Raw genomic sequence first — 26,534 nt, 5'->3', positions numbered from 1 at the left:
TAGTTGGAGACAGCCAAACTAGGACATTTTGCAAGGATTCTGTGCATTACCGGAAATTGCTCCTGGAGAACGACTTTAGTTCTTTAGCTACTTTAAGTAAGAACCTTTATTTCTATTTTTTCGAGACAAAATATTGGATTTCTAACTTTAACAAAAGGCCAAAATCCTGTTCATTTACTATATTGCCAAGTGTACCAGTGACAAGTTTAATGATACCACGTAGCAAAGTTTTGTCCTAAAGATTTAAGTAGTTCTCCAGAAGCAAACCGTCCTTCCAAGAAACATGAGATAAAACAAGACACAGAACAATGGTCACAAAAAGTCTTAGAAACAAGTATATGGATGAGAAAACAAACAGATGTGAAGCTTTGGTAGTTACATCAGTGCCATACTGTTAAAGTAACATGCACTTTGTGCCACCATAGTGGCAACCCCGAGGCTCAACAGGTCTTTTGACACAACAGAAAAAGTGTTATTGCAGCATTTTGTAAATATTCTACATTTTCACCAGTAAGATGTATATCTTTATCTCTTCATTTTTCCAACATCTGATTCAATTCCCTACTTGTCCACTTTTGCCTGTAAAAATAAAATTTTCTATGGCCTTTTCCCCCCCAGTGACTACGACAGTCGTTCTTTTGTCCTTTTTTGCACAGCAAAGTGTGGCTGGTCTTTTAGCGTGTGTACACAGTTACCAAAGCAATGCATTCTGGGACTTTATGTTATGCTGCAAAAGTACATGTCATGATAGAAAACTTGGAACTTCTCATCTTTGTCCTTTTCCTTCCTTGAAAGCTTGATGAGTTACTGACCTAGAACAAGTATGTTCATATTACGGTACTTATCTTGACACTTCATTAGTTGCATGCTTGCTTTGGGTCTGACACTATATGTGAAGGAAGAATAAGGCTGATGGCTCAAATGCTTGCACCTGCAAAGCCAAGTCAGCAATGGCAGTCCCCATATTTCCATACTGGGAGATTCTCTTTACACAGTCCTAGAAAGGCAGAATCAGTTTGGCCCTTGACATACCATACAGTGAGGGAAATAACTATTTGATCCCCTGTATATAATGTTGGTTTGCCCTCTTACAAACAAATGAAGGGTCTATAATTTGTATCACAGGTGTATTTTAAATGGTAAAGACATAATATCAACCAAAAATCAAGGAAAAAAAAAAAAAACACTTGATACAAATATTAGAAATTGAGTTGCAGTTCAGTGAGTAAAATAAATATTTGATCCCCAAGCAAAACATGACTTAGTACTTAGTGGAGAAACCCTTGTTGGCAAGCAGAGGTAAGACATTTCTTGTAGTTGGTGACCAGGTTTGCACACATCTCAGGAGGGATTTTGGTCCACTCTTCTTTACAGATCTTCTCTAAATCCTTAAGGTTTCTTGGCCGTCACCTGGCAAATCGAAGTTTCAGCTCCCTCGATAAATTGTATATAGGATTAAGGTCTGGAGACTGGCTAGGCCACTCCATGACCTTAATGTTCTACTTGAGCCATTCCCTGGCGGTATGTTTTGGGTCATTGTCACGACGAGTCACATTTTGCTTTTGGGGATCAAATACTTATTTTACTCACTGAACTGCAACTTAATTTATAGCATGTGTTTTTTCTGGATTTGTGGTTGATATTCTGTCACTGTGATTTAAAATGCACCTATGATAAAAATGAGAGACTCTTGATTTCTTTGTAAGTGGGCAAACTAACAAAATCTGCAGGGGATCAAATAATTATTTCCCCCTCTTTATCGGATAAGGCAAGGGGATCATTAAAAAAATTACTGCAATCTCACAATAGAGTTCATTTGAAAAAGTAAACTGGAAATATAGTAAGCAGAAACATAAGTGCAGATTTTTTTCTTTTTAAGGCCCCTTTCACATGGGGCAGACTCCACCAGGAGTGTGCCCGTTCAGTGGGGAACCTGTCCGCTGATCCTCGCTGAGCAGGAAAATAGCTTGTCTGTGTCCACTCTGCATAAGAGAAAACACAACCCGCTGTCCTTTATGAACAGTTGAATGTAAACGGAAAGGCCATCCGATCCCCATCTGTCTGTTTTTAGCAAATAGGATTGGATGTCGGTGGATGTGAACGGACACATGTCCATTGAAACCCGCTGTTCCATAAAGGGCAATGGATGGGTCAGATTTTGAGGTTAATGGATGGGCCCAGCCTAAGAAACTGACAGGTGGACCCGATTGGTCCACCCATGTGAAAGGGGTCTAAGACTAGCCTAATAATTGTGCCTATTGTTGTGCTCATTTCATAACTGGAAAAGAGGTTCTACCTAAACGTTGCGTCAAAAAGATTAAGATGAAAAAACTCAGAGGGTTCTGTCTGGTGCAACCTGCTGCTCAGATAGAAAAAGGATAAAAGTGGATAAAAAGTTGAAAAATTGAAGATGAAATTGTATGCTCATAACTTGACACAAACAAAAAAAATTGGTGGGATCAGACCACATGAGATGACAACAACATTGACAAATTCACCTAATTTCTTTTACAGACATCCTCACAAAGATATAATTGGCCCTCCCCATAGGGTATAACTATAAATGATGAAACACTGAGAAACATACCAACACAATCATTTCATAAACTTTGGGAATCCCCATTTATCAACAGGAATAGCAAAATAAATTTGCCCTATGACAACTAAATTATATTTAATATTTTCTTTAAAAACTTCAATGCTGGGTCACACAAGACGCAGTCCAGTGTATTTGTATTCTGCATCAAAACAACGTGGACAGTGTTTAACATGGATTCCAATGGCCCTAGTTTGCACCAGTGCAGTCAACAAAAGTTGAACATGTTGCATTCTTCTCTGTATGGAATGCAGCAAATTGCATGGAAAAAATGCACGTCTAACTGTCCTCAATTGAGATGAAGAAAAAAAAAAAAAAGGGAGGGAGGGAGGGCACTGCAATGCATCAAAAATGTATGAAAAAAGGCGCATGCAGAAACACATCTGGAACGCAGAAATTGTGGTGTGACCAGCCCTAAAAAAAAAACAAAAAAAAAAAAAACCTCCAACCAAAACTTTTTTTAGTTTTGAAAAGAGCACATGGGAGTTAGAACCCCTATTGACTATGGAAGGGTTGTAACTTCCGGCAGATTTTTATTGCCATGTTGGCCCCCACTGGAGCTGTATTGTCACCAGACAGGAAGTGCGGTTAGCCCTTTCCAATTCTAACTAGGGATACACCAACACAGAGTACTCGTATTCGTGCAAATGCTCCCAATACCGATAACTTTGTGGTGTGATTTGAGCCCATAGAAAATGAATGTCCTCAAATTGCACTGCAAAGCATCTCATGCGATTTGAACAGTAATGCGGTGCTATTCCTGTCCAAATCGCATATGGTTTTTCCCCATGCTCCTGTGTGATTCCAGTATAGAAAGACAGGGAAGAGTCATCTAAGAAGTGCAGCAATGTGCAAACAGTTCATTAAAAAATTTAAAAATCACAACTCACGTTAAAAGAACATAATATATCTTGCATGTCAAATCCAAAACCAGGGCCACTTGTGGTGCTCACAGGTCTGGAGGAGATGCATAGGCAGTCCGCCCACAAGCGGACATCACTGCCGCACCTCTACCCACATGGATCCCCTAACTTCCTACATCTCATTCAGCCCTGAGAGCACTGCAAGCGGTCGTGGTTTTAGATATGACATGCAAGAAATATCACATACTTTTATCATGTGAGTTGTGATAACATAACATTTTTAATAAACTGTTTGTCCATTGCTGCACTTCTTAGATGGCGCTTCCCTGTCTTTCTATACTAGAATCACACATGAGCGGTGGGGGAAACCGCATTTGACTGTTAGGAATCACACTGCATTCCTGTTCAAATCACATGATATTCTTTGCAGTTTGATTTGAACCAATTTATTTTGTATAAGCTCAGATCGCATAACAAAGGTATTGGTACTGGCCTGAAAGCATCAGTACCCGACCTCGCCGGTAAAAAACAAAAAGAAAAAACGGCATCGGTGCAAGCCCAATTCTAACCAATGCTATACACATTTGCTTGGCTGGAGTTTGGGTTTAAAGTGACTGCAACACAAGGTGACCTAAATGTAAAAAAAAAGGAGAAAAAAAAACCTGAAAAGGGGCAACAACATACACTTACTTTTTGTGAAGTATTCACACTGAGTGTGTAAAGAACCTGGCTCCCCCACCATTTCCTGTGGTTTCTCCTGATAGCCTGTACCTCATTATCGGACATATGAGACCACATAAGAAACCACAGCAAGCGTCGGGGAAACAGGTATTCGACCCATATAATCAGTTGTCCTTGCAGAGGAAGGTAAGTAGTGAAGTGGCAGCTTTTAAACAAATGGGCCACTGGAAAGATAAATATATACACTGTTCTTTTTGCAGGTTTGTTTTTACATTTGGGTGAACATGCATCTCTCAAAGCGGTTGTAAACCGCTGGATCCTTTTTTTTTTGTACCTGCAAGGTAATGTCATAATCTGCTAGTTTGCATCGCATACTAGCACATTATGTTAAACTTACCTTAAAATGAAGCCCTCCAGAGCCAAGATGTCAGCGCTGCAGGGGCTCTCATCTTCACCCATCTTGCATCCGGGTTTCACAGTAGGGGTCAACCGATTATCGGCGCGGTGGATATTCACATTTTTCAAATTATCGGTATCGCTCAAAAATGTACCAATATTGCCGATATTGGTCAGACCTCTTCTGCCTGTCCCCGCACGGCACTTGCTGCAGCAGGGAGATGACGACATCTTTTACTGACCGCCTTGCATAAGTGCTTTGCCGCCTCTACAGCAGGGCTTCGAAGGCTGATCTTGACAGAGCTGCAGCAGCGGGCGAGCAGAGAGATAGTTGCGTCATCTCTCACCGCTCGCCTGCATGTGGAAATTTACCTGCTCAGACGCTGCTTGGGAAAGGCTGCCAGATGTAGTGTAAGTAGTGACAAGTGATGGTGGCAGGTGACACGTTGCATCTGGGTGCCAGGTGACACGCTGCATCTGGGTGCCAGGTGACACGCTGCATCTGGGTGCCAGGTGACACGCTGCATCTGGGTGCCAGGTGACACGCTGCATCTGGGTGCCAGGTGACACGCTGCATCTGGGTGCCAGGTGACGGTGGCAGGTAACACTGGCAGGCTGCATCTGGGTGCCAGGTGACACGCTGCATCTGGGTGCCAGGTGACACGCTGCATCTGGGTGCCAGGTGACAGGCTGCATCTGGGTGCCAGGTGACAGGCTGCATCTGGGTGCCAGGTGACAGGCTGCATCTGGGTGCCAGGTGACAGGCTGCATCTGGGTGCCAGGTGACAGGCTGCATCTGGGTGCCAGGTGACAGGCTGCATCTGGGTGGCAGGTGACAGGCTGCATCTGGGTGGCAGGTGACAGGCTGCATCTGGGTGGCAGGTGACAGGCTGCATCTGGGTGACAATGGCAAGCAACATGCTGCATCTGGGTGGCAAGTGACATGCTGCATCTGGGTGGCAGATAACAGTGATGTACAGAATATCGGCACCTGATATTGGCCTGAAAGGCGTCAAAAAATTGGCATCGGCTCTGAAAAAACAATATCGGTCCACCCCTAGTTCGCAGACTCCAGCCCTTGTGAATGGCCAGAGCCGCAATGACATCACTCCCGCACATTCCTTCAGAGCTCATGCGCCAATGTTGTCACTTGCTGCATGTACAGTAAATATTTCCTAAACGGTGCATTTAGGAGATATTTACACTATCTGTAAGTACGTCTTATTAGAGGTATGGCCTAAAAGTTCTAGCGGTTACCACGACACCAATCATGTAAATGACGACTTGGATACAGCTAAAAGAAAAAGTTTACCACCACAAAAGAAAAGTTAGATTGGATTAATCGCGCTTCCAGATATGATCAGGGTGGGGAGATTAGTTGGGCAACACAAAAAGTAAAATGAAAACTATAGAGTTATATTATTAACCCTGGAGAGACATTTATTTTAAATAGGTGACAGTCCTGCAGTATAATTACTTTCTAAAACTATTTTTGAGATGTATTACATCAGAAAATATGATTCTCTTGTAAATGGTCATATGCGAGTTTACTGCCTTAAAAAAAAAAAAAAAGGTACAACAGCTTCATGATCATCTGCAGACAAGGACCAGAACAAATTGTTCCTGATGCAGCAGACAGGAATGATTACATATGAACACATTTAGACAAATGAAATATTATGCACAAAGCTATCTGACGGGTACAGAAAACAAGACATAAGCACAGACAAAGATACATATACACATCACTACGACAAACAAGGACACGCAATGTTACACGCAGACTGTGGATTTGTAAACAAATGCTATATTAATGCATATCCCCTAAAAATGCCCATCACTGCTCACGCTGGCACATTAAAAATTGATTACGGCCAATACATTTTCACGAAGAGCCGTTCAGTGATGCTTTAACGTGTGCTGGTGGCTGCTCATTATTCCGGAGACACACACAGGCCTTATCTGAAAGGCAGTGCTGGGACAAACACTGAAGGGGGAGGGGGTGGAGAAGGTGGAGAGTGGAATATACACAACACATCACGGCCTACAATCACCTTTTCATCTGCAATTAAATAGCCAAAATGCTGAGACCCCCCCCATTCTAACACCAGGCAGACCCCTTGCACAGAAACGAACCCCCCCGTGAATGGGCTCAGCACCCTCTGCATGGGAAAGACCACTGCAGCAGACAGAAAAGGCATGCAGGTCTCCTGAGCTGTCATTATCAACACAGGCTACACGGCTATTGGTCGTACAAAAGCTAATGACATGCAGAATGCATCAAAATATTTAAGAGAGACAATACTTACTCCAAGGTCAAGCCTGGAATTCGCAGCCTTTCCCGCTGGGCTTTCATGACTGTTCTATTCTATCACAATCTACTGAGAGCATGACACACATCCAATGGCAGCATCCTGGCGCTGACAGAGAGCCAAAATGAGCCACTATAAAGGAATGGACTAACACTCTCCGAAGGGGGGGGTGGGGGAGAGGGGGATTCTGTAAGTTTGGGTCCTTCCACCTCTAGCTGTAATAAAAAAAAAGATGTCAGCTGCTATATTCAGGTTAACAGAATGAATGCAGCACTGATTTCTGCAAAGCAAAATGCAATCTAACAGAATTGCAAATGAGGATCGGAGCAGTGCATATTAAGTGGCTCTCCGTCTCTCTGCCAGGCTTTTCCTTTCCTCGGCTCTGTCAAATGAAGTCTCCTCTAAAGACTGACAACACACAGGAAAAAAAAAAAACCTGCAATGCACATTAAAAGCCGTTCACCTCATAACACGTAATCATTAACCATTCGCTGACTCGGAAGGATGAGATGGTCCAAGGCAAAGGAGATGTAAACAAACTTGATTTCCTAATATATAGGAAATCTGATTAAAATCTATTTTGACAATAAAATATTGTGATATAATCAAGATGAACTCCAGGGAAATGAAAAAAATAATAATTCTGTCAAATATAATCGATGAATGAATTGCTAAATGTTTTATTGAAGCAGCCTTGTAATGCCAAAATATGGAGGCTGCCAATGACTTCCCTTTTTGAAAATACAAATGTTCTGATGGTCAGGTTAATCCAGTGGCTTCTCTACTTTGTAAAGCCCTAACCAGGAAAAGTATGCAAATCAGGTGCTCTGACTTAAAAAAGAAGTTTGTTTCTAAAAAAAACAAAAAAAAAAACATCCATAGTCTCCTTGGTGGATGCAGTATCGATTTGATGTTGCATCTGTCCCCTGCCACCTTTAAACTGAGAATTGAGCAAGCAAACACAGCTGATTGCTCAGTTCTCCCCTCTGCTCAGTCGAAAGCAGTGACTGTCGGTCGAGTCACCAGCTTTCTGTTCTGCGGAGAGGTTGAGCCAGCTGCTGGTCCAAGCTTCTGGGTGGATCCAGACTGTTAAGTCGGGATCGATCCATCGCCTGGACTAGCTGAGTGATGTCAGAAGACAGCAGACTTTATCCTTCTGTCGAATGAAAATTGGTCACAGGAGTTCAGTTCGTTCTGCATAGGAGAAGAAACACTAAAGGCTTTGGCCATACTTCTCCTTTCATGATTTGCATGCTTAATATAAGTTGGCTTTCTAGACCAAAAAATACAGAAATTGGTATTTTCAGATTGTAGCTCATCCCAGCCATTTTGCTGCAAGCCTCCCACCATCGATCCACAGATCAAAAGATGCAGGCTCCAGAACAGTCTGATCCACCAACAGTGATAGCACAAGAAACACAAGGATGGAGGTACTCAACAGCCAGTAGCCCATTTATTAAAATCATCTGATACAGGAAAAGTCCACCTGCTCCTCTTACACGTTTCACTCCATCTGGAGCTCAATGAAAGAAACCAAGTACTCAATGAAGTGAAACGCGCAAAAGGAGCAGATGGACTTTTCCAATATGGGAGGATATTAATAAATCTACTCTCTCCTTGTTTTCCTGTGCTGGCATGTCAGAAATGGCACCCTCTAAAATCCTCTCAGTACAGGCTTAATTAAGTTAAGTGTAAAATAAATGCATTACTTCTCTATAAGAACTTACCATCATCCCCTATACAACAGCTGATACTTCAATGCAAATAGGGAGTGAAATGTTGAAGAGCGACAGCAGTGGCAAATCAAGCCATGTGTCACAAAATCACAGAAGATGAAACAGTTCTATTGCATGCATGGTAAGAGGTTGGCAGAGGGGTTAAGGGTCTACCCAGGTTGGTATTTTCAGAATGAATTGATGTTACATAAAAAATAAATAAGATTAAGAAAATTGAGTTTTTATGTGGGACAAAGAAGCAATATTTTGTAGAGACACAGACAAAACCACAAGCAGGTTTCCTTTCATAAGTGGGATACTTTTCACTGAAAATATTACTGCTGCAATTGCAAAAGAAAAACAGCCAACTGGATTTTATTTTATAATTCTTAGGGCCCTTGAGTCTTTCATGACTTATAAAACAGCGGGAACAGGCTGTAGCCTTCCAACTACTGGGTTCAGATTCCCATCTCCTCTGACAGCTAGACTAGCTATTGGAGCATATGGGACTGCAGCTCAGCAGGAGTGCCTGGTCTTGCACTCCCTACCAGCTCCTGAAGTTGGGGTGGAGGATCCAGGGGTCCTTCTTGTCGACTCTGGCTGCATGAGAGTCCCAGCAAAGTCATGCACACCAGACTCCACCTTCCCTATTAATACAGAGCTGGCTGGAGGAAGCCAGGCTTTGCCTTTGTACCAGGGGCAAGCAGAAGTGTGCAACAGAGCGGATCTCTGTTTCATGGAGGATCTCTGTGTATATGCTACTGATGCCATTCTGTGTAAGCCCGAGCCTGTGTCACTGCAGTGGAGCCCTAGTTGCAGGCAAGAGTCCCTTCTAGAGCTGGAGAGTGGAGACACACTTAGATATACTAGTTTTTAATACATGGTAGGTTTGCAGGGAAGCATGCAATCTACTGCAATAAGGGGTGGCCGACTGGGGTATGCACTCACTTTCACAGTCTCCTGCTGGGCTCTTATTATCTATTGCTGAAACTGCACGCTCACCCTGAAAACTTCTCTGCCATCTTCCAGGCTCAGTGCTACCCCAGCGATTTTTTTTTCTCATTTATACCCAGTTTGAAATTACTTGTTGCAAGTTTATATCCACTCGGATTGGTGTATGCATTCATGCCATGAGTCACTGTGCAGTAATGTCTGCTCCAGGGACTTAAAGCGGTAGTAAACAGTATATATATATATATATATATATATATATATATATATATATATATATATATATATATATATATATAAAGAAAAAACTGGTCCCCCTGCAGGCTCATGTCATATTGGGCTGGTATGCACCACATACTAGTGCATTATGACAGACATCATTGATACCCAGTTTGAAATTTCTTGTTGCAAGTTTGTATCCACTCTGATTGGTGTGTGCATTCATGTGATGACATGTCACTGTGCCGAAATGTCTGCTCCCGGGACTTAAAGTGGTAGTAAACCTTCTGCTTCCCCTTCTACTTTTGTTTTTACTTACCCTTTCCTATTTCCTTCTTCCTAGTTTTCTCCTTATGTTCTTGCTAAAAGAATGACCATGTTACGTATTACCTTTTAGACCATATCTTACGTTATTTTGGTGGCAGGGGCGTAACTATAGGGGGTGCAGCAGTCGCGACCGCAACCGGGCCCTGTGATGCAGAGGGCCCATGCAGCCCCCTCTACATATGGCCAGCAGCAGCATAGGCAGCTAGGGGTACCAGTGCACCATGCACACGGGTGGCTGGAGGTGGAGGGTGACTAGCAGAGCTCCATGCTCTACTATCGCACTGGCTGCTGTTTAGTTGTGCATTCCCCGCATGACCTGTGTCCTCGGCCGGCTCCTCAGGGTACCCCTCTCCTGCTCCATGCATTGCCGCTCAGTCCGATGTCTGTTCTCCCCAACCAGTGGTGGAACTACAGGGCTCACAAAGGTCATACCTGTGACCATGCCCTGGAGTTCCACCGCCAGACTCGGAGGGAAGGGCCCTGGCTGGAGTTCAGGGGGGCCCTTCATGGTTTCTTGCATCGGGGCCCTGAAGGTTCTAGTTACGCCACTGTTTGGTGGGTCCCTTTGTTTTCAAATACCCTTTCTTCTTCAGGGTATCTGTTATTATCCATTTGCTATAAACCACATAAAAGGTTTTGATAATGTACATACATAAAGTATATATATATATATATATATATATACTTTGCTAATGATGTGTAACACTATCTCATTTTGAATCATACTTTGTTTGCCCTAACTCTGTTTTGTAGGCATATATTATATGCATTCTTCTAATAAAACTTGATTAAACATAAAGCAGTAGTAAACTGCGTTAAAAAAAATGGCTGACCCGGCAGGCTCATGTCATAGTGTGCTGGTTTGTACCGCATACCAGCAGCATATTATGAAAAACGTAACAAAAAAAAAAGGATTCCTCCAGCTCCACATTGTGACCACTGACAGGGAATCCTTCTTCAACCAGTATTCCTTCCTACATGTAAGCCTTATTTTAGGCTTATATAACCTCAATCTTAATCAGTGCAAATAAATAAAACAATCAAAAAATGATTCATATACTAACATAACGTGAATATTAATAATGTAGTTGCTTTTTGACACTCAAAAGTGTTCTCACTCACTTCAATCTGAATAAACCCCTCTTCATAGTGCAGCGCAACTAGCAACAAATTAACAAGTGCTACAAGTGAATGTGTATAAGTGCCGGTTCACACAGGAATGGCTTCAAAGTCGCCCGACTCTCGTCTGACTCTGAAGCCACCGCGTACAGCGCAACTTCAGCACGGCTTGCAAAATGACTTCTGTATAGAAGTCAAAGCTGCTCCAAAGTCGCCCGCAAGTAGTACAGGAACCTTTTTCTAAGTCGGAGCAACCTGAGTTGTTCCGATTAGAATGGTTCCATTGTACTAAATGGAGCACGACTTGTCAGGCTGACAAGCTGCCCCTGTGTAAACCGGTACTAAATGTAAGAATAAATGTAGCAATCCAACAATCTGTCTTCAAGAGCAAAATATGTTACAAACCAAAAAATAATGAACAGTTGAATTCAATCAAAAATAATGAAAGATAATTAAGTGATAGCTGAACAGTTCATCGTGCTAATAATCAAAACAGGATGCAAATATCTTCCACCTCTGTGTAGATTAATGAAGTAGTGCTCATAAAAAAATCCTTCACCCAGTGATTGGATGGCCACTCACCTTATACTTAGACCCCTGTTTCACCAGCAGGTCTAAGTAAGCAGTCCCCTAATAGGGGTGAACTCAGATGAATGCTTCAGCTCCATTCCTCATTTCCAACACCTCCCTTCAGTTCTGCATATTCTCATTCAGGGATATATAAAAAAAAAATTACAAAGGTAATCTAGTGCTCTTTGTCAGAGTTTAATATCACAATAAACATGTAGGTAGCACACTCCCATACAAGGCACATGACCATGCTGGCGTATCAAACATGTAGCATAATCCCTATGTGCTTCAGCATGGATGGCAGTGACTGCGGGATGATGGCGTAGGGTATGGCTCCTAATCCCAGAAGCATGTCTTCCTAGGTGTGGACTTCCTCAGTGTTTATTTTTTTAATTTTTTTATGAGCACTGCTTCATTCCTCTACATGGAGATGGAAGATCTTAGCATCCTGTTCTGATTATTATAGAAAAAAGAAACTGCGCTAAGACAGATATCAAAAAGCCTGAAAATTATGAATTTGTAATAGAATGGAAGCAGCAATTCTCCTATACAACACCAATATAGTAAAACGTTATGGAAAAAATCTGAATCTCTCTAAAACCTATAAATGTGAATGGGATTGAACCATGTTAAAAACGTGTAAAAATGTAAACCATTCAAAGTACAATGTGAGTGACTGCAAATGGCTGATATGCACTAAATGATATACTATAAAGTGTGTGAATCCACCACAGTTCACTGTGGATAACCAATATATGTGTATAAATGTAAAATGAAAAATCATAAACATTTATGTTAAACAAGATTGTCCAAAGTTTAGTCCATAATGAAATAAAGCAAACGATCTGTGTAAAAGTAACCACAGAGTGTCAATCCACCCGTGCAAAAATCAGGAAAAAGTCCATCCACTGATGAGATGTATCTTCAACCAAAAAGTGCAATCCACCACCATGTAGAGAATTACTTCTTACCAAATGGTCGTGATCCCTACTACAGAGGATCAGGACAGGCATATACTCTAAACAAAGCTGTAACTTCAGAATGCACCGAACGTATCTGCTCGCCCAGCAGCTACTCTCCAAATGGCCTCAACTGATTATTAGCACAATGAACTGTTGAGCTATCACTTCATTATATTTCTTTATTTTTGATTGAATTTTACTGTTTATTATTTTTTGGTTTGTAACATATTTTGCTCTTGAAGATTAAATGTAAGAAAAATTGTTGCAATCCAACAATCAAACACATTCACTTGTAGCACCTGTTTATTTGTTGCTAGTTGTGCTGCACTATGCACAGGGGCTTATTACAGCTTACCTGTAGGTAAAAGATAAACATAGGAGTTTACTACCACTATAATAAAATGGAAAATTGAAAATACACAGACTGGCGTTGTAACGAACAGCTAACAAAAACCATTGGGGAAACATTAAACAAGAGTTCAACTGGTCGCTGTGGGACAGAACAGAAATTGTGTGCTCTTTTTCTTCTTTTCAGTTTTAATGGCTCAGTCCTATAGTTTTTATAGTAATAATTTATACATTTAAACCATATTTATAGAGTATCGAATGTTAATATTGGGGGTTGGCAACAAGGAAACGATGATCTACTCATTGACCATGGCCAAATTGGGGCATGGAAGGTTGTGGAAGAATTTTCCCATAGCAAAATCTCTAGCTGAATTGGGGATATGGACAAAAAATGGAAATAGAGAGCAGAAAGATCAGCCACATTTTTTGTGGAATACAGCATTTATTGATAGTGTTTTATAAGGTGGGTTTAGTGACACTTTAACCACTTGCTTACTGGGCACTTAAACCCCCCCTCCTGCCCAGACCAATTTTCAGCTTTCAGCGCTGATGCACTTTGAATGACAATTGCGCGGCCATACTACACTGTACCCAAATTACATTTTTATCATTTTTTCTCCACAAATAGAGCTTTCTTTTGGTGGTATTTAATTACAGCTGGGAGTTTTATTTTTTGCTAAACAAAAAAAGATGCAAAAAAAAAAAAATCATGTTTAATAGTTTGTTATAAAATTTTGCAAACCGGTCATTTTTCTCCTTCATTGAAATGCACTGATGAGGCGGCACTGAGGCGGCACTGGTGGGCACTGATAGGCACAGATAAGGCACTACTGATGGGCACAGATAAGGCGGCACTGATTGGCAAATATGGGCACAGATAAGATGGCAGGGATGGGTGGCACTAATGGGCACTAATAGGTACCACTTATAGATAGGACTGATGGGCACTGATAGGTGGCACTGCTGGGCACTGATGGGCGGCACTGATGGGCATTGGTAGATGACCCTGATGGGCACGGATATGTGGCATATGAGGTGCAGCACTGTTGAGGCAGATTGTGGGCACTGATAGGTGGCACTGTGGGCACTGATGGGTGGCACTGAGGGGTGGCACTTTTCCTATAATTAGGTGGCACTGGCAGGGGGCAGGTGGGCACTGATGAGTTGGCTGCAGCTCGCTGTGATCGGGACTGAAGTCCCTCTCACGCCCGCCGGTGATCGGCTTTTTTTTTCTCCTCGCGCTTTCAGCATGAGGAGAAGTAGCCGATTACCGGCTATGTTGTGATCACATGATCAGCTGTCATTGGCTGACAGCTGATCACGTGGTCGGGATCGACCCCTTGCTCCGATCTGTGATCAGGCGAGTCTCAGACTCGCTGATCACAGAGCGCGCCCCTCGGGGGACGCGCAGGGCGCTCGTGCACGGGACGACGTCAACAGACGTAGTCCCAGCATAGCAGGTCCGCGCTGTGGCCATCATTTGGCTATAGCGCGGCTCTCAAGCGGTCAACATAGGACTCTAATTCCCCGTACACATGATTGGACATGAATTGTAAATTGACATTCCGACGGATGTTGGCTCAAACTTGTCTTGCATACACATGGTCACACAAAGTTGGCTGGAAATTGTGAACATCAAGAGCGCTGCGACGTACAACGTGTACAACGAGCCAAGAAAAATGAAGTTCAATAGCCAGTGCGGCTCTTCTGCTTGATTCCGAGCATGCGTGGAACTTTGTGCGTCACAAACAGAATTTCCGACGACGGATTTTGTGGTTGGAAAATTTGAGATCCAGATCTCAAATTTTGTGTGACGGAAATCCAATGTAAAATGTCCGATGGAGCCTACACATGGTCGGAATTTACGACAAAAATCTCCCATCGAACATTTTCCGTTGGAAAATCCGACCGTGTGTATGGGGCATTAGGGGTCAATTCACTAAAAGTTACAGCATACAATAAGGGTATCATGTCACTCATTTGCATAAATTACCGCATGCAGTGAATAAAGTTTAAGTCATAAAAAAAAGATAATTTTGCGATAAATAGCGAAAAGACTAAAAAAATGTGGGTAAACATCAATTCCAATTTCAGAATGGAACAGGAATTAAAAATAAAAGGTGCGGTATTTAACACCACCCTTTTGGTGCAGTATTTCCTGTTGAAGTTATTGGGAGCAGAGGGAGAGGGAGAGGGAGAGAGAGGAAGAGAGCTTAGCAGCATAACCTATAACCCATAACTTAAAAGCTATTGAGCTTTTTAAATGCAATCTTTTGCAATTTAACTTGGTCAGAAGGAGTCAGAGGAGGAGGGTTGTGGTGATGGCTCTGCGAGATTTTGCAGAGAGGACCCTGCTGGACGACTTCACAGAGGGTGAGGCTCTACGGAAGTTCTGGCTGACCAAGGAGCAGCTGATGTTATAGACTGCGGTTTAACAACATTTATTAAACACAACACATTTAGCCCTCATTCACACTGAACATGGCTTTGAAATCGTGCGAGTTCATCTGAACTTGTAAGATTTTCAAATCTGCAGTTCAGTCCGACTTCGGGGGGGGGGGGGGGGGGGGGGGCGACTTAAGACATCTGTGTGTATTTATTCACAGATGTCTATTAAAATCTACCCCAAAGTGACCATAAGTAGTGCAGGAATTACTTTTGGAAATCGATGAGGTGTCACAAAGTCGGGACGCTCCTATTGCTGGCATTAGGCTCTGACTTAACATGCAATTTGACCTGTCAAATCACACCAATGTGAATGGGGGGGTTAAAAAAATAGCATTTGTTAAAATTAAATAAAAAAATTTTTATCATTAGTTTTCAGCCATGAAATTAATAATTTACAAATAACACATTCAAAAAGGGGCACTTTTGCCCCTTGACACCCACAAAAATTGGCATTTATTATTGCTCACCCACAGAAATGGTGCACTATACCAACCCAGGAGATCTGAATACATGTTCCTTACAAATAGAACCACTAAAATTGGACACAAATCTACCCGCAGAAAAAGGGCACAATACTACTCACAGCAAGGGGCCCAATTCCACCCACAGAACATCCACAAAAAGGACCTAATTCACCCACAAGAAGGGGTACTATTCCATCCACAGAAAGGAGTGCAATACTACCCTCAGAGAGGGGCCTAATTCTGGCCACATATCCAATTCAATCCACAGAAGACCCAGAAGAGGGGTCTATTACAACTCAGTGAGCCTAAATCAACCTTTAAACATCAACACAACCTTATGGAAATTACCTTGAACAACCCTTAACCACCAACACATGAGATGAATTACTGCATGAGAAAATGTGGTAATTACAGGAGTAAAAAAAAATACTGCATTCGTTATTTAACGCTAAGTTCTTAGCAGACTTAATTTTCACAACTAATTTACCGCATGCTGTATTTTACCACAATTTATTTGCCGTTTTTAAAGTCTTAGCCCTTGTACACACGGTCGGAAATTCTGTTGGAAAATGTCTGATCAGACCGTGTTGTCGGACAATCCGACCATGTGTGGGCTCCATCAGACTGTTTCCGTCGGAGCTGGGCTATAAAACTTTCCGACAGCATGATCCGATCGGACTTTGTCCGATTGTGAATAGAGAATTCTGATCAAAGTGCCACGCATGCTCGGATCAAATTCCTAGACCAAAGCTATTGGCTACTAGCCTGAATGTAGTCCCGTCGTAACGCAATAACCTCATCACATTACGTACGATCGGATTTTCCGACAACTTTGTCCGACCGTGTGTATGCAACACAAGTTTCGGACAAAATCCGGCGGATTTTGTTGTCGGAATGTCCGACCGTGTGTACAAGGGCTTAGTTAATCGACACCCTAATACTTCTCATCTCCAGATGCAACTGCCATTTACTTTGAAAGAGAAAAGTATCTCACCATTGATCTTACAACTCACTACTCTAATCTTTGTAAAGATAACTTTTAGACCCTATGCACTTGGAAAGTGACTGATTTGCGCTGACTGGACAACCCCGCATTCTCCTGGTCTGGCAGTATCAGAATTATTAAGATGAACGTGTTACCTAATATCTTGTTTATGCACCAAATACTATTGATATCACTTCTCTCGAGCTTCCTCAGTTCCATGAACTCAAAATTTACCAACGTTATTAGGGTCCCATAAGAGACAAAGAATTCTATTTCAAATACTAACTAGAAAAAATGAGCCATGAGCTTCCTGGATACTAGAAATACTAAACAAAACATTAGACTGGGCTTATTGATTGCCACCGAAACAGTGTTTGGATGTTGAGAAGTTCTTGACGATCAAAACTTTAATGTGTTGTTTTGGATTAATAGGTCACATAGAAATCTGCCCCCCCCCCCACTCACACACTATTGCACCTACTAGCGTAACAACACTTAAGGTGTGGGACTTAATGTGAATCTGACATAATTGGCAGAAAAAGGTTTCTTTTATGCCTATAACTGCCATCTCTCAATTCCCACTGGCCTTATATGAGAAACACTTTCAGCACTGGAAGGCGGAAGGCCTCTTGCAATTACACCATGTAACCAAGGATAGAAAGGCCTTGACCTCTTTCCATATTAAAAATTGCTGGGTTTACCGGATAGCATGTCCCACTTCAGGCCACGTCAGCAAAGATTGGACTCCTAAGGTAGGTTTTCAATATGTTGGTTTAGAGGGATTGCAAGTTGCATTTTGATTTCCTAGCAACAGGGAAACTTCAAGTTTAAGGGTTAAGTTAAATGGTATTTCCTTGAATCTAGACCTTGTTCTCCCTAAATCTCTTCAAGCTTATTTTTCTCAATTTTGCATATTATATCTTATGTTTTGTAGTCTACTGTAACCAATTATACATATCTTTTTTTGGGGACAGATAGGGTTTAATTTGGTAGTAAATGCAGGTAAATATATTTTTATTTATTTGAGAATAAATAGTGAAAAAAATTATATAAAGTGCAAATTCCTGTACACAATTATGTAATTTGCCTAAATGGCTGATATCGCAGTGCCATTTTATAACAGAGGCTAGGACTCAAGTGGTTAAAGCCTGAAATTTTGTTTGAGGGTGAAGTTAAAGATTAAATGTTGCAGTAAGAGATTAGGTGTTAAAGGTTAGTTTTAAGGTTTGGGTGAAGACTGTCAGTGTTGGTCTAATTGGTTGGATAACAATTATTTTAACCATGTTTACTATGTCATAATTTTCTCATCAAAATCCTAAATTTACAAATATAACCTCTTAAGTGCAATCACATTTCACATGAAGTATTAAACAAATCAAAGCTTTTTTTTTTTATCACAACACAGATTTTTTTTTTTTGATGAAGTACCAATTTATCTTGACCTGGAATGGCTCCTTTTCTGCAATCCTTTGTACAAACCTCAGAAAACCTACACACAGTGTTAATTTTGTCAAGTAAAACACTTTAGTCAACTAAATAAATACTATTTAAGTCTACTAAAATACAACTAAAACTAAAACAACCGAGATGACTAAAATATGACTAAAACTGAATTTTAGCCAAAAGACTAAAATTGGACTAAAACTAAAATGCCATTTTAGTCAAAAGACTAAGACTAAAACTAAATTGAAACTTGACTTCAAAATGAACACTGGTCTGTAGTGCATGTTCATACCTCAACTCCATAAATAATGACATTCGATTTTTCACTCCAGCAGTATATGAGTTTGGAAATTGTAGAGAAATGTTAATACAATACAATTTAATTACACTCATTCGATTTTAGACGACTAAAATTAGTTTTATTCAACTAAAATGTACGGGAGATTTTAGTCGACTAAAACATAAGACATTTTAGTCAAATAAAAAATGTACTGGAGATTTAGTCAACTAAATACGACTAAAACAATTGTAGAAGACTAAAATGGGACTAAAACTAAAATTACAGTTTAGTCCTGAGACTAAAACTAGAACTAAATCAAAATTCACTGCCAAAATTAACACTGCCTACATGTAATGCCAGCTAGAAGCTAACAGTATTTTAAGGACTATGACAAAGGCAGCCCATTCAAATGAATACCGCCAACGTAATTAGACATGCATCATTTTTTTTCTGATGTGGTGCACCATAGCACATGGTAGTGCATTACCATGGTGAGCTGTGAGGCATATGTATCGGAGCTGCGTTGCCTCTTTGTATTGGGGTGCCATGTAACCCCTTCCTGCCGGCTGTATGCATATATGCAGCGTCTCGGTGGGTGGGCTTTAAAAAAAAAGACTGTGCTTAATGCAGGCTCTCTGTGTGCATACCTGCGATCAGGAGCTTTCCCTTCATATGAATACTACCAATCACAGTGGTCACATGATCAGAATGCCCGCCTTCACTTCCCAGCATTAAGAACCTCTTAAAGGGCCACGAGGCAGCGGCGAGAAGAAATTAAAATGCAAAAGGCCACGAAAGTATGATTCGACCCTTAGAGGCAATTCATACCTTCTTGTTGTGGTAACAAGGGAACCGCGGTGCATTGTCATCTGAATTGCACCACAGCAGCTGGAAGTGTATGATATGGTATGTAAAAAATTCAAGTGATATTAAAACTACATCCCTGTTCTACAAAAATAATCCTTACACACCTACTACTTAAAGGCCCTGTAATCTATTTTTCATTAAATAGTTTTACTGTGTTTTTCTGCCTCTTTGTATGGTTCTCGGTGAGCTCCTAAACCTCTCCGGTTTCTCCCGCACTTCCTTTTGTCTGTAGTGAGCAGACATACATTGGGACCATAGAAAACAAATGTTGCTCCCCTTTAACAGGATATTCAATCGCAACAGTAATAAAAAAGGAATTTAGAGATTTGGAGGAAGCTGAGAGCAGCAGAAGGGACTTCTTTTTAGTTAAGAATGTAGATTAGAATAGAATTGCTTTTTTTTTTCTTAAGTAGAAGTAACGTTCTCTTTAGAGTGGAACTTCATTCTCTCAATTAACATTTACCATTTGTAATGCTTATGCTGCTAGCATTAGTAAATTTATAGGAAAGTATATCACATTTACTTGTTATAAACATTTTTTACATGTATTCAGTTACTTCCTGGTTTCCAGGCCTTGGCAAATGATCATACATCCCAAGAGCCTGCAGAAGGGGGTTTTCCTGGGTAAGCACACCATCCTGTCTGCATGCCTGAGCTAAGGGCAGATGGATTCCAGAAAGTGAATGCTACACAAATCATCTGCCCTTACTCATGATGGCCATGGCCAGAAATGCTAGGGGAGGGTGTTTTTTAAAGTAATTTTTCAGAAACATTAAGCATTGAGACATGGATGGATGAGTGAGTTTGCTTTAATAGTGCTATGTGCGACAGAAAACTAACATTGTACATCACACTGAACACTTCACTTTTCTTCAGCAAGAACAGGGATGCTGGTCAGAGTTGATGGGAAGATGGATGGAGCTAAATACATTGCAATGTTAGAAAAAAAAAAACAGTTAGAGTCTGCAGAAGATTTGAGATCGGGATGGAGGTTCACCTTCCAGCAGGACAACGACCCTAAACATACAGCCAGAGCTACAGTGGAATGGTTTAGATCAAAGCATATTCATGTGTTAGAATGGCCCAGTCAAATCCCAGACCTAAATCCAATTGAAAATCTGTGGCAAGACTTGAAAATCTTATTCAGATGCTCTCCATCTAATCTGACAGAACTGGAGCTATTTTGAAAAGAAGAATGGGCAGAAGTTTCACTCTCTACATGTGCAAAGCGGTTAGAGATATCCCCAAAAAAGACTTGCAGCTGTAATTGTAGCGAAAGGTGGTTCTACAAATTATTGACTCAGGGGGCTGAATACAAATGCACGCCACACTTTTCAGATATTTGTAAACCATTTATCATTTTCCTTCCACTTCACAATTACTTTATTGATTGGCGTAGAACACTCACTTTTTCACCATGAAAATTGGGTGCAAATAGTGTGTGCGTGTTATACACCAATACTACAATTTTAGCTGCCTCGGAGGGGACAGGGAGGGGGGCGGGACGAGCACCATCAGATGTTTACTTGGCGGCCTCTGTAATAGGAAGTCCCATCTCCTGGGCCACCATTGGACCACTCTTCTGTCTATCATAGGAGATTCACACTGTATGCAATCTGTCGGCACACGTCCCACCCCCCTCCCTGTCCCCTCTGGGCTGCAGATGGGCATTGAAAAGGCTGCATTGATGGCATTTGTGAGGCTGCATATGGGCGCTGACCTTTATTTTGCTTCAAAGTTCCTTATTTCAAATTATTATTTTTTTTCCAGAAACTTCCCTCTTAAAATGAATGGGCGTGTTATACGCCCATAAATACAGTATGTGCCACTTTGTGTTGGTCTATCACATAAAATCCCAATAAAATACATTTACATTTTTGGTTGTAACATGACAAAATGTGGAAAATTTCAAGGGGTAGGAATACCTTTAAACCACTGTATTTGTGAAGAAGCTCTGAATGAACGTAAATAAATAGGAGAACCAGATCAGAATCTTTATATTAAAAAAAAAAATAGCTTCAACCCCCACAATTCATAGAAATTGGGTTTCATTATTTATTCTATAGGAAAATGGCTTATTGTCCACTTTGTTCCGGTTTCCCTAATTTTTTACTTCTTGTTTTTTATTTTTTTATTATATAATTTTATTTTATATAAATATCCCTCTTAAATGTCATACAGTAACTCATTAATGGAACATGTAAAAAATGTACACACAGTAGTGATGTATTAAACATTGCATGCCTTGCACTGAAAGCTCCCTGATTCTCAGAGATTTTCCAACTAAATAAAATACATTGTCCAAAAGCACTCCCAGAGGACGCATGTCAATCATCACGCCTCCTGCTTCCCGTCCATGCTCCCAGCGGGGCCAATGTGCAATAAACTAAATTCAATTCTGAATCTTACATCCACACGAAGAAAAATATAGAATATTAAAATCCATGGCTTGGATATATCCAATTAAGTATTGAGTATAAGCCATCAGGCGATACACTGGGCTCACTTTGGTCTAATGTTCTACCAAGAACGCTTAAAAGGCTTGGTTTTCAGATTTTTTTGCTTTTTTTTTTTTATAATTATTTAAAGCAATATTACTCCAAAACGAAAATGTTATTGCAGCTTACCAAATTTTTGCCCTTAGTTACACTTTAAGTATATGATGTCTCTATGACTACCAACTGCCACTTACAGAACGTAAAACATGCTAAACAGATCACACGTATTAAAAATAATAAAATGATACACGCAGCTGAATAGGCAAGTCAAGTTAAGTTGATAGTAAAATTAGCAGTGTATACCAGCACTTTGAAATAGAAGTTTTTAAAGCAATACGAGGCAACAGAAATCCTAAGAAGTCAGTGCCCAAATAACATTTTCACATTTTAATAGATTGATGGGCAGAGTCTCGAGTCTCAAAAATAATGACAGTATTTGTCAAACATGACTGCATATGTGAAGAAGAAAAATGGACTGAAGGTCACATAAGCAAAAGCACAGAAGAAAAAAACATAAAAAAAAAAAGAATTAGAGCCAACCGAACTCATGTAAAATGCGGTTATCATATTCCGGATGCAGTGAAATTATAAGTAGTTACAGCCTTGGTCATTTGCTTAGTTCAATGGTACACAAACTGCTGCCCTTTGCTAGCCTTTGGGGCACTATTCCTTCCACTGACACCCACAGCAGGGCATACATAATTCATGCCACTGACACCAATGATAGGGTACTAATACTCCCACTAATATCATGAATGGGTCGCTATTCCACCCACTGACACCAACAGTTCTGCCACTGATACCAATCATGGGGCACTATTCCTCCCATTGATACCAATGATGGGACTCTACTCCTACTGACCAACACAAAGGAAAAGTTTATTCTCACCAATGCTGGGCCTGGGATATTTTCTATTCCCACAGTCCACAATCCGGCCCCCCTATAGTCTTAAGGGCAGTAAATTGGCCCTATGTTTGAAAAGTTTGGCAACTCCTGATAATAAAGCAGCTAAAGTAAAAGAGCCTCCATGTCATGTTGCAGAGAACAACTGCTCTGTGTATAAACAGTGGTCTCTCTGTAGTGGTCTATTACATCCCTCAGTGAGCTAGAGCCCTCTAATCCACAAAACTCATGCTGCCTACTTATAAGCGAACTATAAATCCTGGTACACAGGGGCCGAATGTCAAACATTGTGCGGTTCGAAAAGAAAAAAAAAAAAAAAAAAAAAAAACGACTGACATTTGGCCCGTGTGTATGTCGATCTGTCCGACAGAAGCCGGTGAATTTGGCCATCTTCTGTTGGACAAGCATGCTGGAAAACCAGCAGCTGACCACCTTCCGACCAGCGCTCTCAGCCAATGGCACAGAGAGCCAATTGGAGTGTTCTGGTGGTGGGGGGGGGGGGTTCATCCCTCTGTCAGAACACAACAGCTCAGCATGGGAGATACTACACATTATTAGTACATCGGCTCCCACTCAGTGTGTACCGGGCGTAACTCTGATTCAATGGAGGGGTGCTTCAGACCCCTGCTGAGAGACCTTTGTTTTCACATAGAACACAGCGGTCTTTATGTAGCTTAATCACATTTTCCATGGCTGCCAAGGGCAAGTTAACAGTGTCTCTTTAAATGGTTCACACCAAAATATCAGTGTCATCTGCAACAGTGAAGAGACAGCTTAGGGATGCTCACCTTGGAAACAGGGTGCAAGCAACCGATTCATAATGTGGCAGTACAATGATCTGCAACAAACTTCTAAGCATTGCAACAAAAATTTTGGTAAAGGATGAATATGAATATATATATATATATATCTCTTTTTTTTTTTTTATCTAATGCAACAGTATCTCCCATATAGGCCAAACAGCAGCCTGTCCAGCCAATGTATCTCCATTCCATGATAGTTAATGTAAAACTGCCTAAACACGATGCTTAAAGGTGCTAAAAACTCCTTTAATTCCAGCATCATCATCAAGCGTGGTTTCACATCAGAATCCAGACTCCATGTAAAATAATACATGCAGGGCCAACAGGTCAGGAAGATTTTTGCTGTAAATGTCCAATAATAATAATAACACTCATGTGCACAAAAACTCCTGCTGAGACTAAAAATCAGACTATTACCCTACTGATAACTATATTAGCAATGCACCCACATTATTAACACTAAACTTGATAGAAGCTTTTGTACTGCAGACATTTTTATTCTTCCATCTGCTTTATGGAAATCCTTTTTACAGGTATTATTATTGCAGGGCACTTTCTTATATCATGCATCACTACTTTTCATGGTTTTTGTTTATGGTGGAATGAAACTCAATTTCCGCATCACAAACATCGCCTTTTACCCTTTGGGATTTTTAGGGCTAGACCATGGATTATTGCTTTAGCTGCATAACCTAAACAAAATGAATTCCGCAAACTGTAGCATATTTTAGAGTGGTTGTAAACCTCAGACATGAAATATGAGCAAAGGTGTGATCAGCGGCTGTAGCCTATTAATTGAGAGAGGTTTCCCAATGTTATCTGGCCAAAAACTGATCAAAATATGGCCGGTCGCTGCTGAATCAGTAAAATTTTGATTTGTCTATGACCACTTCAAGCCATCACGGCTTGCTTAGAAAACTATATTACTTTAAGACCTGGTTCACATCTATGCAGGTTGCAGTTTGCATATTCCAGGTGCATTTTGCAATACACATTTTTGATCCATTGAAGTCTATGGAACCAAAAACCATAAAGCCCGTGGCTCTTTCCATAAAATGCACAGCTGTGTACATGATCAATAGGAAACCATGTTAAATGGACTGTAGTGTGTTTCTGCAAAACTGAAAATGCACAAAAAAATGCAAAGGTGTGAACCAGGCCTAAAAATGGTTGGTACACCCTGTACAACCACGTTTACCTACAGGTAGGCCTATATTAAGGCTTACCTGTAGGTGCTGGAAATATCTCCTAAATCTCCACAGTTTAGGAGATATTTACAAAAAAGCTGTGTGCCAATGTCTACGGCGCATGCACACTTTAAAAAGGGCAGATCGTGCCGTTTCTAAAGCAATCACGCAGCGACTAGCGGCTTCAGTGAGCATGCGCAGGAGTGACATCACGCGACTCCGGCCAGTCACAGAGCCGGAGTTCACGGCCCCGAAAAAAAGAAGGGTGAAGATGGATGTTCGCTGCTAGTGGGGACAGCGGTAACATCGCAGGCTTCGGTTGCAAGTAAGTGACACATAATGGGCTACTACGGTATGCGATGCATAGTAGCCCATTATGCTTTACCTTTTCAGGGAAATAAAGAGGAAGTTAAACTCATCAGGGTTTACTTTCTCTTAAAGGCGAAGTTCACCTTTTGCACCATGTTAGGCCTGATTCACACCTATGCATTTTTAGTGCTTTTTGCATTTTGCAGATTTGCACGTTCTGTAGAGCAAATCTGCAAAATGCACAAAGCACTAAAAATGCATAGGTGTGAATCAGGCCTTGCGCCCATATTTAGGGTGTAACATTTACTACGGTGAAAATGGGGTGGATGTTCTTCTCACCAACAGCTGCTGTATCATTCAAAATTGGGGTGGCTATGCAGGGCTACATCCATTGAGAACGCTAGTTCTCAATGGAATACAAGTGCAGTAATCATCACTCTCGTGGCCCATTAAACCTTCCTCCAGCATCCAACTGACAGTCTGTATGGAGATATGGACTGAGAGCTAAATGAAGGTTGCAGGATCTTGACATTGCACCCTCAATTTACTTTTTGCAGTGCAACGCTTTGCAGGCTCCTTTTGAAAAATAAATTAAAAATATATATAGATATATATAATAAAATAAATGTAATATTGATAAAAGGTAAACTTAGCTTTTAACTTAAAGGATGAGTTCACCTTTTCAGAATCGTTTTGGTTTTTTTTTGGAGCATGTTCACTGATCATGTATAGGGCAGACGATTCACTTGATTGGGCTGCCCTACACGCAACAATAGCCCCAACCGCAGTTTTTAGCATGTTTGCTGCATTTGGGGTGGGTGTAATGACAACACGAGCATAATGCACATTTGCAGTGTTTCTGAAACGCATGGCGAAGTGCACATTTTCTGTGCAGTTTACCATGCGTTGAAAAAAACGCAGATGTGAATGGAGCCTCACTATTCTTGTGTGATCGCGCCAATTTCACTTTAGGACCTCATTCACGCGCATGTTTTTTGGCTCATTTATCCAGTGACACACATGGGGCAGCCTGTTGACTTAAATGGGTTGCGCTACAAGTGGCAAAGTAGCTCATGAGACATTTTACAGTGCTGTGAGTTTCACATTTTTTACTGCATTTGTCTGTTTATTCATGTGGAAAAAATCATGTGGAAACAGCGTTTGGTGTGCTGTTAATTAATGACACTGAAAGCGCAACTAGGTAATTTTGCGTGTATAAATGTGGCCACACACTATACAATCTGATTGTACTTTAGATTTACCAAAACTATATGATAGGAGGACACA

General features: G+C 41.0%; 1 protein-coding gene across 4 annotated transcripts in view; it reads right to left on the bottom strand.

Annotated features, from left to right (window-relative positions):
* The window catches only part of MAST4 (microtubule associated serine/threonine kinase family member 4), an 831,319-nt gene that overhangs the window by 307,764 nt on the left and 497,021 nt on the right, over positions 1-26,534 (bottom strand). The window contains exon 1 of one of the 4 annotated variants that reach the window (XM_077462656.1): positions 6,846-7,182. The exons of the other annotated variants lie outside the window; for them this stretch is intronic. Coding sequence (XP_077318782.1) covers positions 6,846-6,892 — 47 coding nt within the window. The 5' untranslated portion in view covers positions 6,893-7,182. Of the gene's footprint in view, positions 1-6,845; positions 7,183-26,534 lie in introns of those variants that run through there. 4 annotated transcript variants of the gene reach the window in all.

This window comes from Lithobates pipiens, unplaced genomic scaffold (genome assembly GCF_037356315.1).
Source record: "Lithobates pipiens isolate NorthernLeopardFrog02 unplaced genomic scaffold, aLitPip1_a1.2 Scaffold_3, whole genome shotgun sequence".
NCBI lineage: Eukaryota > Metazoa > Chordata > Amphibia > Anura > Ranidae > Lithobates > Lithobates pipiens.
The sequence above is the reverse complement of the archived record's forward strand: the minus strand, read 5'-3'. Positions and strand labels throughout refer to the sequence as shown.